Source organism: Neofelis nebulosa, chromosome 15, assembly GCF_028018385.1.
Source record: "Neofelis nebulosa isolate mNeoNeb1 chromosome 15, mNeoNeb1.pri, whole genome shotgun sequence".
Taxonomy (NCBI): domain Eukaryota; kingdom Metazoa; phylum Chordata; class Mammalia; order Carnivora; family Felidae; genus Neofelis; species Neofelis nebulosa.
The window spans coordinates 24,971,286-24,987,768 of record NC_080796.1 but is presented as its reverse complement, the minus strand read 5'-3'; the positions used below and the strand labels follow the sequence as shown (position 1 = coordinate 24,987,768).

General features: G+C 45.2%; 1 protein-coding gene across 3 annotated transcripts in view; it reads right to left on the bottom strand.

Annotated features, from left to right (window-relative positions):
• The window catches only part of PAPPA2 (pappalysin 2), a 271,960-nt gene that overhangs the window by 66,305 nt on the left and 189,172 nt on the right, over nucleotides 1-16,483 (bottom strand). For all 3 annotated transcript variants that reach the window (XM_058700089.1, XM_058700088.1, XM_058700090.1), the window contains exons 15-17: nucleotides 15,202-15,373; nucleotides 11,389-11,566; nucleotides 9,967-10,180 (exon numbers count right to left, since the gene is read on the bottom strand). In XM_058700089.1, the coding sequence (XP_058556072.1) occupies nucleotides 9,967-10,180; nucleotides 11,389-11,566; nucleotides 15,202-15,373 (564 nt within the window). The remainder of the gene's footprint in view (nucleotides 1-9,966; nucleotides 10,181-11,388; nucleotides 11,567-15,201; nucleotides 15,374-16,483) is intronic.

Genomic DNA, 16,483 nt, shown 5'->3' with positions numbered 1-16,483 from the left:
TGGTCCTAGATCTACATAGGTTTAACATGTATTCATATGTGCCTATGCACAATGTCATGACACAGAGTTTAAAAATTACATAGATGATTTTCCTGATTTTTTTTTAATTGCAAATCCAGGATATTTAAGGAATTTCACACATTTACCTTCACTACACATCTCCATTTCATTAGCCAAGTCTTTCTTTCCCTTCCTATGGTACGATAAAATCAGTTGAACCTCAGAGATTCAAGTCACAGTTCAAAAAGATCAAAAGGGTCTCAAAATCTAGGTAACATCTCCAGGACATGCCCTTCTTTTCTCCTCCCAGACCAGCCTGACCTTATTTGCTGGCCCCAATTTTTGAAGTAGATCTAGCTCTATCTTACTATTTCATTTCCATTTCTTTCTCCCCACGTCCCCCTTTTTCCTTTTCATGGTCTACTGGAAGCCACTGTAGTATTTGGATAACTCACTGAGTTGACAGCAGGATGAGATGAAGCATTTAGAGAGAGTTCTGATTGGCGGAGGAAACTGCATACATATTTTTTAAATTTAATGAACTTTCTGTTTGGATGTGCGTGTGTGTGTGTGTGTGTGTGTGTGTGTGTGTGTGTGTGTGTGTGTCTTATAGGCAGAGGAAATGCACTCCCCCACTGGCCCCGGTAACTGAAGACCTGTACCTCCTAATTAGAAGACCAGCTTCAGTCTTCCTGGTCTCCATGTTGTTTTTTGGGAGCATAGGGCACCAACCATAGGTGGGAGACAACAGCCACTGATAAAAATGTAGCTGAGTGCATTCCTTGTTAAAGAAAGAGTTTACATGTTAAACACACCAAAAGCAAGGGTAATTTTGCAAGGGGAATTAACCTGATGATGATGATAATGATGATGCTAAAATACCGGCTTTTGCTGACCTAAAGCTTCAATGACTAAGAACTGTGCTCAGTTCTTTACAGCCATTATCCAATTTAATCCTTATAAGAATCTATACGTATTCTTATTTCCTAAAATCCATTTTATAAGTAAAAACAGTGATGTTCAATATAGACCAGTGACCTGCCCAAGGTCTAAGAGCTAATAAATGGCAGAGTTAGGATTCACACTTAGATCTCACTAATCCCAGAACCTGTGTACTTAACCACTAAGCCAAGAGATCGATCTTGGACGAAGGAAAGCCTGCTTAGCATTTTAACTAAATTTTCCTCATTAGGGAAGGTTTAGGGAAGTACTTAATCTTTAAAGTCAATTCTAGAGATCTTAAAAATGTACCCATATTTTGTCTTCAAAGAAGAACCAATCCTTCTGGGTGTGAATGGAGAACAATCCATCAGAACCTATCAGTTAGAAGAGAATGAAACCTTGACCCTTGGCTCGGACCAGAAATTCTCCAAGTATTACTGTAAGTATTGCCCACTAAGATGATGCCTGTACACTAACATATCACTGCTTCTCTGTGTTTTTGCTGGTGGCCATAAATTGTCACATATCACTTCTCTCAATGGTGTTATGCCAAAGTGCTTAACTCTTCTCATTGATTCTACTGAGATGGAAAATGAAATACAGGCTGTTGGAGCTGGAAGTCATTCAAGATTTTCCCGTATTTTACAGACGTGGGGAAAAAAGGCCCAGAGATATGTAGTAATTTGCTCAATATTGAAAGTCTTGTTAGCCAAGAGCACGGGCTTTGGAGTCAGAATGACTTAACACCATATATCGGCTGAGTGATTATGGGAAGGCTACTAATGATACTCTGAGTCTCAGTTTCCTCATCTGTCTGGAGGATAATAATCTATCGACCCATATTACTATTACCATATATCAAGCTCTGCATTACTATATCATAATATACGATTGTCTTATTATATCATCAACCCAACAGAACGGAGCCAAGGCCTTAGGCTTTTTAACTCTCTTCCATACCAAATGATCTTTCTATGTGTAGAGATGGCTAAAGTCCACATGTCTACTAGTCCAAGGCCATCCCAAGCCCTCCCCCCAAGTTAGAAGAGACAAACTCCACTGAAGAAGTATACCAACCAAGTATCTGTTAAACACTAACGAGTCATAGTGTGAGGCCAATGTATCACAGTTTTGACCTACGTTTGTGCTTATAGAACTCAGCTAGATTGATGTTCTTTGGAAAAGCTGATACCACGGGTGACTGTCAGAAAGTGTAGCTGTTTACAATCAGGCTGAGGAAGATCTGACGACTACAGCCCACTTCACTTGGCATCTTGATGAATGGCTTATAGAGGGAGAGGCTGTCTAAGTAAAGTTAGAAGGTTGGAATAATTTCGAAGTGAAATTAATTATGGGCCCTAATGAGGTTAACCTAACCTTCACACATAAAGATAACACCTAAATGAGAACAAGGTAACCATGGGAGTGCAAGATAAGGAGGAATATAATATGGTCTTTTTGATAAAATAGAAGTCAAACACATTTATTTTAGCTTTCTGGGAAGTCAAGTGAATGAAACAATAAAGGCGTGATGAAAAATGACGTATATGTGCAAGTAAATTGCTTGGGAGAAAAAGGAAGAGGTTTCAAGGAGCCTGTGTGTGTATTGTAAAATGTCAGTAAGAAAGAACTCGTGAAACTACTTAAATTTAACAATTTCTTTGGAGCTACAATTGTTTGTATTTTTTTGACTAACTCCAAAAACAAATAAGCCTCAAAGAGACATGTAAAAATCTGGCGTGCAAAAGTGCTGTGACACTACTTTTGAAAAAAGAAAACATTACTCTGGATATTTTTAGGCAAGTCAAAATCCCATGACTGATACTGTTCTTAAAGAAACAAAGATTCCACTAGGGCCGTGCTTCTTGATTTTGGCCGCGGACTGAAGTGACTTGGGAAGCTTTGCAAAACACTAATGCCTGGGTCCCACTTGCAGGGACTCTGATGTAATTGGTGTGGGGTAGGAGCTGAACATTAAGATTTTTTCAGTCTCCCCAGGCGAGTCGAACATGCGGTCAGGTAAGAGCACTGTTGTTCTGGGGAGCCTGTTGAGAGATCTAATCCTTTTGTGTGACTAACAACTCGTACTGAGTTGTGTTAATCAAGTTTACATGTGTGTTGAATAAATAAAAGTAAACTGTCTTTGTGGAAGACTGTTCCTCCCATGTTACTGAGACAAAATGCTAGAAGAAAAACATACACATATGTTTTTAGAGTTCTTCTACTCTAAAGTTTTTGAAATAGAGATCTCCACTCCCTCCTAAGAAACCGCCCCCCCTTTTCCTTTGCCATTTTTAGCCTCAAATTTAACCCCAAATTCCTATCAAGATTTTTCTAATAAATGAATTTCCATCCATTCATAAAGTATTTATTGAGTGCCTACCAATAAATGTAGTAACCATTGGGCACACAGAGCTAAACAAATATTTATGGTCTATTGGAGAATACAGACAAGTACCTGACAATTTCTACTCAGCGAGATAAATGATGCTGCCAGAAGATTTCTGTGTGCAGTGCGACCCATGGGAAGGGCACTTCTTACAGATGGGAGATCTGATTGTCTTCCTAGGTAAAACCACACCTATGCGAAAAATCGGAGAGTAAGAGTCAGCTAAGGCAAAGATCCTTGTCGGGAGAGCTCTGACCCAGAGGCATGTTAGCCAAGGCTTATGTGAGGAAGTAAAATAAATCCAGTGGCATGAGAACCTACACTACAGAAGGTGTTGTGTGTAACTGTTGGAGGGAAGTGGTCTCCCAGGAAAGAGATTAAGCAATGAGCCTAGAGAAGTAAGCAAAGCCCAGCTAGACTATACAAGACCTTGAAACTATTTTAAGTTTAAGATTTTTTTTTTCCCAGTGAAATGGCAGAAAGGCTGTGCATTCAATTTCACATGGGGAAAAACTACAAATGGAGTTGAGTTTTTTGAAGATCACTTTTGCTGCCAAGTGATAAATGTATTGAAGGGAGAAAGACTAGAGCCAGAAAGACCAGTTGAGAAGTGGAAAAAGATAGTGGCCTGTTACAGGGAAGTGGCAGCAGGGATGGGGAGAAATGGGTATATTTGAGAGTCAGTAAGATGACACTAGATGGAAGTTGATGACTGATTTGATTGGGGGTGAAGGACACCGAAGAGTCTCAAATTATGTGTAAGTTCTTGGCCTGATGAATCGCATGGAACACAGAAGAACATTAAGATTTGAGAGATTATAAGAGGCTCTGTTTTATATAGTAAGAGTTTGAAGTACAGATGGGATATCCAAGTGGCTGCATCCATGAGCAGTGGTTCTAATGGTACTTATGGCCGTTAATGGAAGAGACTAGAGTAGCAGGTATGGGTTTAGGAAGCATTAGCGTGTGGATGATAGTCAAGGCTATGCGGTCAATGAGCTCCATCCCAGACAAGTGTGCAGAACAAGAGAGAAATGTGAGCTCAGAGAAACACCAACACTGAAGGAACGGGCAGAGGGGGGAAGCTAGAAAATAAAATTGAGAAGAGACAGAGAAGAAGGAAAATCAGGGAGCGAAACAGAACAGAATAAAGGAAGAAGTTTCAAGCAGGTTGTAGCCAACAATGCTATAATAAAGAGCCTGGCTCCATTTTTCATGGTTGTCAAGAGCTTCCAAGCCCCACCGCCTCCCTCATGGAGCAAGCCTGTCAGAAAGGTGTGTGCGTCCTCTTTTGGCCTCAGCAGAAAGTTCAAGCCACACAGGTTCTGTTCACATGAACATAAGCCCTGGCATAAGCCCCACTCCCTAAGCACCACAAAACCCCAGTCTCTCTCTTTGCCTTTGTGTCTCCAGCCATTTGAAGGTCAACCTGGGATCCTCTCCTTCTCGTGCCAGAAGGCCTCGTTTTGTGAGTCATAAACCTTTTCATGTTCTCTTGGTCTGTGTGTCGTATCATTAGTTTCACCATCCACACCAAATTATGGATGGGAGGGTCCATCCTCTCTCACGGTGACCCCAACACAAGCCAAATATTCTCAAGTAACCTGAGATCCAAGAAGAGTCACTGCATTCGGCAGTAGAAAGACCCGTGGCAGGCCCAGATCTAGCGAAGAGATGAAAGTAAAAACGTGAATGTAGGTGTGGAGGACAGAAAAGAGGGCAAGAATGAGAGAGTGAAGACAAACAACTCTTACCACAAGTTTCAGTGTAAAAGGGACAGAGAAAGAAAGAACGGTAGCCAGGATGGGAGCATGGGATCAAGAAAAGGCTTTGCTCATTTGTGCTGTAACATGGGCGAAACCTGAGCACGACGAAAGAGAAGTGACTGGGCAAAAGGAAGAGGGAAGCCTCAGACGCAGGAAAGAAAAGGGGAAATGTGTTGAGGGAAATCCCTGAGGAGGGAGATGGGGTCCAGAACCAAGGTGATGAACTGCATTTTAGACGGCAGGGAAGGGGAGAGCTTGTTTGGGGTGTAGATGAGCTTGCACACCTGTGAGCAGACTCTTCACTTTGGGGAGTGAGGTGATACACGGGAAGTTAGGGAAGAGGTGTCAGGACTGGATGAGAAAAGGTATGAAGTGGCCTTCAAGAATAAAGACAGTGCTTGTCCTCAAAGAACGTAGAAAGATTTGGGCACGTGGTGGAAAGGTCATGGACCTTTCCTCTTGCTTCTTGGGGTGCTGGTCTCTCCTGGGTTTGCCTATGGAGAAAGATCTGCCTAGTTTTACTTTTATCACTCTCTGCCTCCACAAATTGCTATAATCTACTCTTAATAGCTCACTTCGTTATTTTAGTTTTTAAAACGTTTATCCATTTACCTCATTAGAAAATCTAGAAAACTTAGCAAATATATATAAATAAAAAAAGAAAAAGAAAGGATATTCCCTATGAACCTACTACCTAGAGGTTATAATTACTAGTATCATAATCATTTCCAGCTATTAAGGAAGTGATAAAATATAATTTTAATATGGAAAATAGAGATCATATCATTGATTATAACAATTACTTTCCTGCTTCTCCCCACTTATCATTGTATTGTGACTGTTTTCCCACGTCTTTAATATTCTCCCAAACATCTTTGATGATAGCAGGCTATTTTAGGATATGGCTCTACCATCATATAGATGTTTATTTTTGTTTTATTGAATTTTTTGCTCTCCCAACATCCATTTACCCTCCTTCTCAATCTCCCTCTGGGGACGCCATCGGGCTTGGGTGATGCTGACTCCAGCCATGACTTCAGGGTCAGAGTCTTTGACTCAGGCCTAAGCTATTGCATTTGCCTGTCCTCAGGGACTAGATCCAGTGCGGGTGGTGCCACTCTCAAATCCTGGGAAGAAGGGGCTAGGAGTCCAGGGGCCCGGTGAAAGTGCCCACCTGTGGCTGCGTCCCCCTCTCTACTGTACTTCAAGGAGAAATAAAGCACGTGAAAGGGGGAGGCCATGGAGGCTGCGTGTTCCCGGAGATCAGATCCCAGATCTTCCTCATGCGTGTTTCCTCAGCCCCAGCCAGGAGACCGGCACAGAGCACGCACGTGATGAACCTGCCAGCCGATGCCGTGCCCTCCCTGCCACCTCCAAGTTGAATGGGACAAAACTGAAATGGGTCGATCCGAAGAGGAAAGTCAGATCCAGTGCTCATCTCCCTTTCGTCTTGAAACAACGTTCAACAGACTTAAGAGCAAGGGAATGTACTTGGCTGATATTTTGGTAGTTGTTTCCTTGTTTTAAAAAGACATGAACAAAAAGCAATGCCTGGTACTTACACTGAACATGGCAGTTGATAAAATGCTTTCAGTGCATTACCTACTTTCAGCCTCAAAACAGCACCGTTGGGTAGAAATTACTACCCCTCACATTATGGATGCAAAAATTGAGACACATGGATATTGAGTGCATTGTTCAGAGTCATGAAAACAATCAGGTGCGAATCTGGCCATCAAGTGGATTTTTTCCACTAGGCACAGAACTGCATATAATGAGCATATGCCCACTCTGTCTGGATTGATCTCCCTGCTTACTTTTTTCAATTTCTTCTCCTGCTCACATGTCCTAGAAAGAAGTTTAGAGCCCCATTTGTACAACTCTGGGCTCTTTCCACCAAGCGAGGAACAAGGCTGACATAGTTCGTTGGGTAAACAGAAGCGGTAAGTGACAGTGATTTACGCCCGGCTTGCAAACTTCTGATTACCAATCCACCGCCTGCTATGTAAACAGGTGTAAACTAAGATTTAAATCAGTTTACACAGTGGGGTAAATAATTTAATCTTTCCTCAGCACGGTGTTTGCGAATGTAAATGTTTATGCCAAAACCGATGCCGATGTTGCAAGCTTCCAGTTTCTCAACCAGAAGAGCTATGCCAACAAATGGCCCTTGTGTGCCCCTGCCCGGACTGGGAAAGCCGGCCGAGTCAGAGGTGCAGGGTAAGGCAGAAAGCCCAAAGTTCTAGGGGGAAGGCTCGGTCTCAACACAAAGCTCGGCCATGGGCCGAGGGAGCTAGAAATAATCCCTCCACCCTTAATTCCTCCTGGTCTGGAGAATTTTCTCTCCCCCTCAATTATTCTTCTCTGCACTGTTCGGCAGATACCTGAGTCAGGTGCAGGTCTGTGAAAAGGGAGGCAAGAAGAGAGAAGGAAGAAGCCAGAAAACAGCAGCCTGCAGGTGAGTTGTAATACCACTTGAAGGTGGCCCAGGTCCTCACTGCCTGTCAATGTGTGCCTATGCAAATTGATCTAGATCCTATGAAAAGCACATGCAAATGTGTTTTCAGTTGTCAAAAACTGTTGACTATACCTGCCAGAGTCCACTGAACCCAGTGCTGCCTCTTAATGAATTTTTCATCAGTATTATTCATATTCTCATCAGCCTGGCTCTCGCCTGACTTGCTCCCTGCCTGCCCCCCGCCCCTCCGCCCCCGCAGCCCCTCTCCCCACCCCCGCCCACACACACACACATAGAAGCCTATAGAAGCCTGGGCTTTCTCTGGAGTGGAAGGCTCTGGACAAAGTCAGACTCAATCCACCCCACAGAAAGATGGCTGAGTACTGACTAGTGAAGGTCAAATGAGAGCCAGAGAGTAAGTTTCCTGATATTCTTCTGTCCCCTTAAAGAAGTCTAGCTTATAAGCAAACCCTGTATCCCTTGGCCTCACTGGTAATGCCATAGCTGGGATCTTGTTAGTTCAAAACACAAAATCCCTGGGCGCTTGGGTGGCTCAGTCAGTTAAACGGCAGGCTTTGGCTCACGTCTTGAACTCACAGTTCATGAGTTTGAGCCCCACATCGGGCTCACTGCTGTCAGCGTGGAGCCCACTTTGGATCCTCTGTCCCCCTCTCTATCTGCCCTTTCCCCCACCCCCCATCTCTCTCTCTCTCTCTCTCTCTCTCAAAAATAAGCAAAACACTCTTAAAAATATTTTTGAAAATCCATCTTTAAAAAAATACCTACCATGGGGAGACTTTTAATTAAGTCCTCGGTAAGAAACAAACTAGATTTTCTCCTATACCACATAATTTATGATAGGGAAAGTATGGCTACTAGTTACTGAGTGAAAGGAGTTTCCTTTTTCTGAAAGCTTTTTGTTTGTTTTGTTTGTTCAGAAAAGCCTTCTTTTTCTGAAACCCTTTGTTGAGCCATTGGCACAAGGCAGGCAGGGGAGGGGGTGCATTATTTCCTGCCATCTTCACCTCAACACTGATGTGGCCATTATCTTCAACTTACCAAGGAGACCCAAAGAGCTACATAACTTGCCTGAGGTTACTCAGCTGAAAAAAAAGGGGGCTGACTGGGATTTGAAGCCCAGCAGGACTCTCTTCAGAGCCTTTCCTCTTAAAGGGTGCCGCGAGGCTTTTGTTCTTTCCGATCAGCAGAAAGGCCCCCGGTTTCCCTAGGTCTGGGAATGTTCTAGGAGTGTTCGCGCACACAGAGCCCGGGAAGGAGAAGGCAGACAGACTACAGTGATAGTAATGGCTAATATGTATTGAGTTTTATGTTTTTAAAATAAATTTACCAAACCTTATGCTTAATTACTTAATTAATCAATTTAGTCCCCACACAAGCCCTATCAGATAGGTATTATTATTACTGTCTTTGTTTTACAGATGAGAAAGACCGAGGCGGAGAAAGAAACCTTCCCAGCATCACACAGGTAATAAATGTCTGGACTGGGGACCAGCCCAGGCAGTTTCTCCTAGAGCCACAATCATAAATTCCCAACCGTCCTGATGAGGATGTTCTGCCCACAGTTGGATTTGGGCGACACGCGTAACACTTGGGAAGCTCCCAACACTTACTTTCAAGGAAAACAGTAATTAGGGCAGAGATATTTTTATGTATTTATTTTTAATGTTTATTTAAAACATTTTTGAGAGAGACAGAGCAGGGGAGGGGCAGAGAGAGAGGGAGACAGAGAATCTGAGGCAGGCTCCTCGCTGTGAGCACAGGGCCCAACGCAGTGCTCGAACTCATGAACTGTGAGATCATGACCTGAGCCGAAGTCAGACACTTAACCGACTGAGCCACCCAGGCGCCCCCAGGGCAGAGATTCTTTTAAAAAGCACCTAAGGGGGGTGCCTGGGTGGTTCACTCTATTAAGCATCTGACTTCAGCTCAGGTCATGATCTCATGGTTCGTGAGTTCGAGCCCCACGTCTGGCTCTGTGCTGACAGTTCAGAGCCTGGGGTCTGCTTCAGATTCTGTCTCTCTCTCTCTCTCTCTCTCTCTCTCTCTGCCCCTCCCCCACTTGGCTCTCTCTCTCTCTCAAAAATAAATAAACATTTTAAAAAATTTAAAAATTAAAAAATATAAACAAACAAACAAACAAAAAGCCCCTAAGTGAGGCTGATGGGAACTCCTATGGGAAAGAATATTTTTACAGAAAGCACACCTGGTCAACCTGTCTGCCTGGAGAATACACCTGTGCAGGTAAAGAGAGATTATACAGAAAAACAAACACAACAAGCAATGGACAACCGGAAGATCTTAATATTATTTCCAAAACAATGGTCTGGGATTTACAAGTGAAAGCTCGAGGGCAGAGAGAACTGCAAAGACCCAGAAACAACCCAGCTTACCTCCTGACTTTACCCTCGGCACTCGGCTTGGCGTAGTAGCCTGGTTTGCATTCGTATCTACAGACGGAGCCCACGTCATGGTTGCCCTGGAGGCAGTGAGGCAAGAGCAGGCTGGCATTCGGGATTACAGGGGGCGCGTCACACTCCAACTTGCAGTAGGCTTCCGGGAGGGACCAGAGCCCGTCTTCAAGACAAGTCAGCCATGGGTTCAGTCCTGACCCCAGGAAAGAAAAGCACAGGCTGCTCAGGGCAGAGTCTGGAAACCAACGCTCAGCAGAAAAGAACAATAACCTGTCAAACTGTCGGTGTTCTCAGGAAGTCACATAATTCTTTGTTGAGAATCGTCTCTAACATCTCGGGTCCAGTGTTCATGCTATCTCTCTTTCCCCCACTGAGCATCTCCTGTGATCTCCTACACAGAACGGAGGTCAGGTAGGTATTTTCTGACCAGAGTGGAAGAATAGCTATCGGCCAAATCATTACCTCCCTTCCCAACTACAAATAACAAAAATATATTAGTGGCAGTATCGCGGAAAGCATAATAATAATCAGAGAAGACACCTTGGGAGGGCTTATATGCCAGGCACTGTTCTAAGCATTTTACGACACTTGCATAAACTTCACACCTGAAGCAACCCGCTGAAATAGATACCATCATTATCTCTTACTTTGCAGGTGGGGAAATTGAGTTCAGGTAACTTGCCAGAGCGGCAGACACAGGGTTTGAACTCGGGTAGTTTGGATGCAGAGTTCTGTACATAAACACCACACTCTATGCCCCAGGGCCATTCATGGTCCCTCCAAATGCAATCCATGAACTTCCCACAGTAACATCACGAATGCACCTCAGACCTACTAAATCAGGCTCTGGCAGCATTAGGCCCAGGAAGTTGCATTTGTAACAAGCCTCCTGGGTCCTTGTTAGGCACACCAAAGGCTGAGAAGAGGTGAAGAGTAAGTGCGGGGTCAGAGCAGGCTCTCTCCCATCTTCAGCTCTTACTTTCAGCACAGCCAGGGGTGATTCCTGCAACTCTGTTCTTACCTATACAATAGAACTAAAAGCACCTAACGCAGAGGAAGGTTGTAAATGTTAAGTAAAAAATGTGCATCGTAAAGCGTTTCTTAATTATTAATGTGATCAGGCAACTGTTACTCAGCTTGTTTCCAGAGGACATACAACCAAATAAAAACAGGGAAGTCTAAGTGTCTTTCATTAATGAGACTTGAGACAGGGCATCTTTCCATGTCATCGGGACAAAGAAAAGCATTGCCCTTTGGGACTTTGGTGGTGTTATCAGGAGAGGGTGGCACAGCAGAGAAAATGGGAAGAGTACTAGGGTGGAAGAAAGACCCCCCACAGAACCCCCAAAGAGTGAGAGGCTGAAGAGGACTTGCGTTCGGTTCCTGCTTGGCTGACAATACCTTGGAGCTTGGCTGGTGGGACACAGGAGATTGAACAGCGCTTCAGAAAGTCTGTTCCCTCTGAGCAGGAGAAATTTGCGTAGTTCACCAAAGATGGGTCGGGAATGCCACAATCAAGGGGCATGCAGCTCACAGCCCGGTCCCAGTGCCCAGAGGAACAGGTGAGCAGAATTTCCTTCTGGAAACGGAGAATTTTCCTCCATCAAGGTCACATGAAAAGGCTTATCAAAGCAGTTTCCAAGCTTTGGAAGAGTCCCGGTGATTACTGGTGCAAACATTCACAACAGACCAAATTATTTTGCCTCGCTCCCCCTTTGTGCCCTATTGGCTTTGATACAGTCTCACAATAGCCAGGTGGGTGGCTCCTGACCGCCCCTGTTAGTGTAAGAGGATCATGAAGTGGAGACACTCCTCCCACCCAACTCGTGGCTTCCCCCCATGGGCTCCTGGATCCACTCTGTGCCCTCCTCTGCCGTGTTCTGTGCCCCTGTGGGTTTCATTCCTCTGACTGTTCTTGGCCCCAACACCTAGCACACTCAGGTGGGAGACTGCAGAGCCAGGAAGGAAAGGGAGGTCAGGGTGCTCATTCTTCCTGCTCCCTCTCTAGGGCATTACTGCCCGCCGGCTTTGTCCTCTGGTGGCCCTCTCCATCCTCTCCTGCACTCTCTTCCTGTGGGTTCTGTTGACTGCTCCCTGCAGTCGACTCTTCAGGCCTATAGGTGATGTCACCCCGTCACCCTGGGATTCTGCACCATATCCTTATGATTTCCCCGCATCCTGCCTTCATAGGTAGTCTCTGTATTAAAGTCTCTCACACTGCCCCCTTCAGAGCACGTCATCCAGCTCCTGCTGACACCCTGGAGGGTGAGCCAATCGATAATGCTATGAACGTACGTATCTCTGCTGGGCAGAGTATCCAAGAACGGCCAAGAATTAATGCCCACAAGGCACCTTCCAAACCTGTGGTTAAACTGGAGAGATTCCAGTTCCCTGAGCCCGTCATGTTTGTTGGGTGGCCCTAGGGTTCATCCTCACTAAATAAATGAAGAGACATTTCTTGAGCCCCTGGAAAGGGCCAGGCTCTGTGTAGGTTGGGATACACAAGACACCCTCAAGGACCTCATCGTCTAGCAGCACGGCAAATCACAGGCTGAAACAACGGCTCAGAAAACCAAAGAGGAAGTATGGAATGAAAGAAAGAGAGAGAGAGAGAGGATGGGATGAAAGGCAACAAGGAAGGAAAATGCAAGAGATAACATTTTTATACGTTACAGCCTACTCCCTCCTCTAACGATTTGAAGAACACGCTACAAAGGATGCGAACGACAAAACGAAAGAAGGAGCAAATGGGGACCAAGAAGAGAGAAAACATAAAAATATAAAAGGAGACAGCCCTCTCATATCTAGGTGCTTGTTTTGTGGCGGGGAGATGGCACGTGGGGGCAGGGCTAGAGGAGGAAGCGCCCTTCTGTGAGCAGGAGGTAAGTGTCTGCAGGGAGGTTCCCAGAGGTGGGGGCCCAGGAACTGGCCTATGAAGGATGAGCAGGACTTCCCAGCAGCAGAGGGGTAGAGGAGAAGAGAGAGTCCAGAGTGAAGAGAACAGAATGAGCAGAAACCAAGAGGCCTGGAAGTTCACGGCTTGTTTGGGAAAGAGCACAGCCGTCCCTCCAGCCAATGGGTTACCACAGGTCAGAGAGAGAGCGGGGAGATTCTGCGGCTCAGCAGCCATGCCGCCAGGAGACCACAGTGGCAGTGAAGCCAAAGGTACAATGACTGGTGAAAGCACCTGTCACCCCTGACACTCGCTCCTGGCCAGCTGCTCCTCCCTCTTCCCAGTGCTTCCCTGTTGCCTGCCAGAAGGACCCAAGTCAAAGCCAGACACATTTTTCTGTTTAGTTTCAGTTCTTGTGTCAACAAAAAGCAAATATTCCCCACTGTCTTGTGTTCACGAGCCGGGATCGTAGAATTTCCTCAGTGGGGCCAGCTTCGGGTGACAGGAGCTGTGTTTGCTGACTCCACCATATGGTTGGCAAAGGTGAGCTCCCACCTTCCTCCTCCCAACCCAGACCCTGCCCCTCACACACTGATCGCAGCCTGGAAGCCTGTCTCAAACCACAACAATCACAGCATCTGTCTCAAACTCTGCCTATATTGCCTGGTTTTTCTCCTGGCTCTGCCTTTATTAAATATTGCCCATTTTGTCTTGACTTTGCTCCTAACTTTAACACATTGCAAACACTGTCTTTTCTTCTCTCCCCCTCTTTACCTATCACACAAATGTATTTAATCCCTACTCAATTCCTTTGCATTCCCTCTATCTTTTTTAGTGTGAGTTAAGCTGGGTTAAGAATAGGTAATAAGAACTCTGCCTTTCTGACCAAAGCATCACGGACCGAGGAGTTGGTGCCTCAAGGTATATTAAAACTGTTTCTCTATGAAGAACCTAAACCATCTGAAGCCAACTCTTGTGTATTTAAATTCAGACTATCTCTAAGCAAGTGAGGGTTTTCCGTGAATCTACAACCTACTAAGTAGTCAATTGGTACAAAAGGCAAAAGATTCCAATCTTGGGCACCACTGACACCTGACCAACAGGCTTGCATCCATTTTTTCCTGATCATACCATGGCTTTCTGGTCCTCTCCTCAAGCACCATTATCTTTTCCCTAATGCATCCTTTGTCTCATATTATGGTCATGGTTTTCTAATGGTTGATTTCAAGTTTAAAGATCCCTCTGCAGAGTATTGAAAGCTCCCTAAAGGAAAGATGGAAAACAGAAGTCTTAGTTGAGAATACATTATCATGCTCATAGTCACGGCAGCTTAACAGAGTGCTGTGTGCCTATCATTTAGCTAGAAGTTTTTAAATTTTTTAAAATGTTTAGTTATTTATCTTGAGAGAGAGAGAGAGAGAAAGAACAAGTTGGGGAGGGGCAGAGAGGGAAGGAGTGAGAGAGAATCCCAAGCTCCTTGCTGTCAGCACAGAGCCTGACATGGGGCTCGAACCCACGAACTGTGAGATCACGACCTGAGCTGAAATCAAGAATCAGGCACTTAACCAGTCGAGCCACGCAGGCGCCCCTTAGCTAGAAGCTTTTAAATTATTTCCCATCAGTCATCATTATAACTCAGTGACATAAATACTTCTGTCCTCATTATTTCACAAACATGGAAGAAAGCTTGTTTTTACCAAAAATTATACAACTAATAAACAGTGGAGCCAAAATTTCATTCTGCGATTGTCACATGAGCCACGCTCTTAACTAACATGTTCTACTCCCTCCAAATGCTGGAAATGGTTAATACGGTACCTTGCAGACGGTGGAAAATTAGGTAAAAGGTAGAACCATGATATAACCCCCACCTCAGTAACACAGGGAAGAAAATCAGACTCTTTCTCCAACCTTCTTGTAAGGAGGTCCGGGGGTCAAACCATGAGCCACAGACAAGCTGATTACAACCTATCTTATTTACAAATTGTGGACAAGTCTAAGGTGTGGCATTCTCATCTTGAAGTCAAAAGTGGGACCATAATTTCTGACGGGAAGACAGAAACAAGGAAGGAGGATGGGATAAGTATCCCTACCTACTGTCTGCGCGAGAGAAACCGGCACCCTAGTTGATGAGAACTGCACGTGCTCTTATATACCTTGCATTTCTATGAAGCTGTGCTCTCCTTGCTTGTGAGAATCCTCACCTTTCCTTCCAAATGATTTTAAAACACCTGCCTTTCCCCAATTCAGCCCTGGGAAGGAGTGTAGGTACCCTCCCTCCCCAGGAGCTTGGTCTCGATGACCATGGGTTTTCAACTCACCTGCACGGGCCTGAGGTATTGCCCACTGCTGGCCTGAAGGGCAAACCCCCTTTGACAGGTGATAGCACACTTCATGTGACCTGGGCCACCAGAGGTACAGTTCACCATATCCGCATGATCAAGCAGCAATGGCGCACAGCTGCCCTGCTCCCCACAGGGCCGGTGGACACAGCTGGGGATGACAGAAACAAAAGCATCTTAGACTGACTCCAAACCAGAGGGCGACAGCAAAGACTCTGCAGCTTCCCGTCTGGAAAGTGCCTCCAAACCAAAGAGAACGATTTTTCTCCAGACCCAACACTGAACTCATCACCTCCTTCCGTATGACCTAGAACCGTGTGACATAAAATGAAAAAGAACGATAATCAGCTAACAGGTCACAAATGATTAAACGACTTCCTACGGCTCTTCCAGGAGGACAAAATGGTGACAGGACGAGGTGGGGAATGTATCCCAAGAGCTCTGGATGGCATCAGAAATGGGTAGATTAGAGGGGCGCCTGGGTGGCACAGTCGGTTAAGCGTCCGACTTCAGCCAGGTCACCATCTCACGGTCCGTGAGTTCGAGCCCCGCGTCAGGCTCTGGGCTGATGGCTCAGAGCCTGGAGCCTGTTTCCGATTCTGTGTCTCCCTCTCTCTCTGTCCCTCCCCCGTTCATGCTCTGTCTCTCTCTGTCCCAAAAATAAATAAACGTTGAAAAAAAAAAAATTTAAAAAAAAAAAAAAAAAAAGAAAGAAATGGGTAGATTAGAGAGCAATCCTCAAAATGTTTAACCACCGGTACCACTGGGTCCCAAACAATCAGAGCAGACCCAGATCAGGAGCGGATCCTGGGGGCCCCTGGTTGTGTCACACGCTGACCTTTCAGTTGTTTGATTACAGATGGATTCCAGAGGGCCCTACATGAAAGGTCTGGGGTATCTGAGATGGCAGAAAAGGAAACATTTATTCACTGATTGGTGTGGAAATATTTTTGACAACTGTAGCCATAGCACTACCCTCCACAGAACGTCCACACCGGCTAATGAGAAACGGAGCCCATGACAGGAAGAGGAAACTCACACATACTAAATCCCTGCCTTGTGCCTGACGTTGTGCTAGGTATTCGGGGACATCATCTCAGCAGAGCAGGACCACTGCCTAGGGCTCCAGGGCCAATCAACCAAGAATGGGTGACAGAGCTTAACTCCCCAGGTTCAGGGTGACTCAGTCTGGACCATAACAGCAGCAAGAGCAAAACGAGCATTGCCCTCTTCCCACGGCAGCAGTGTAGAGATGAAAAAT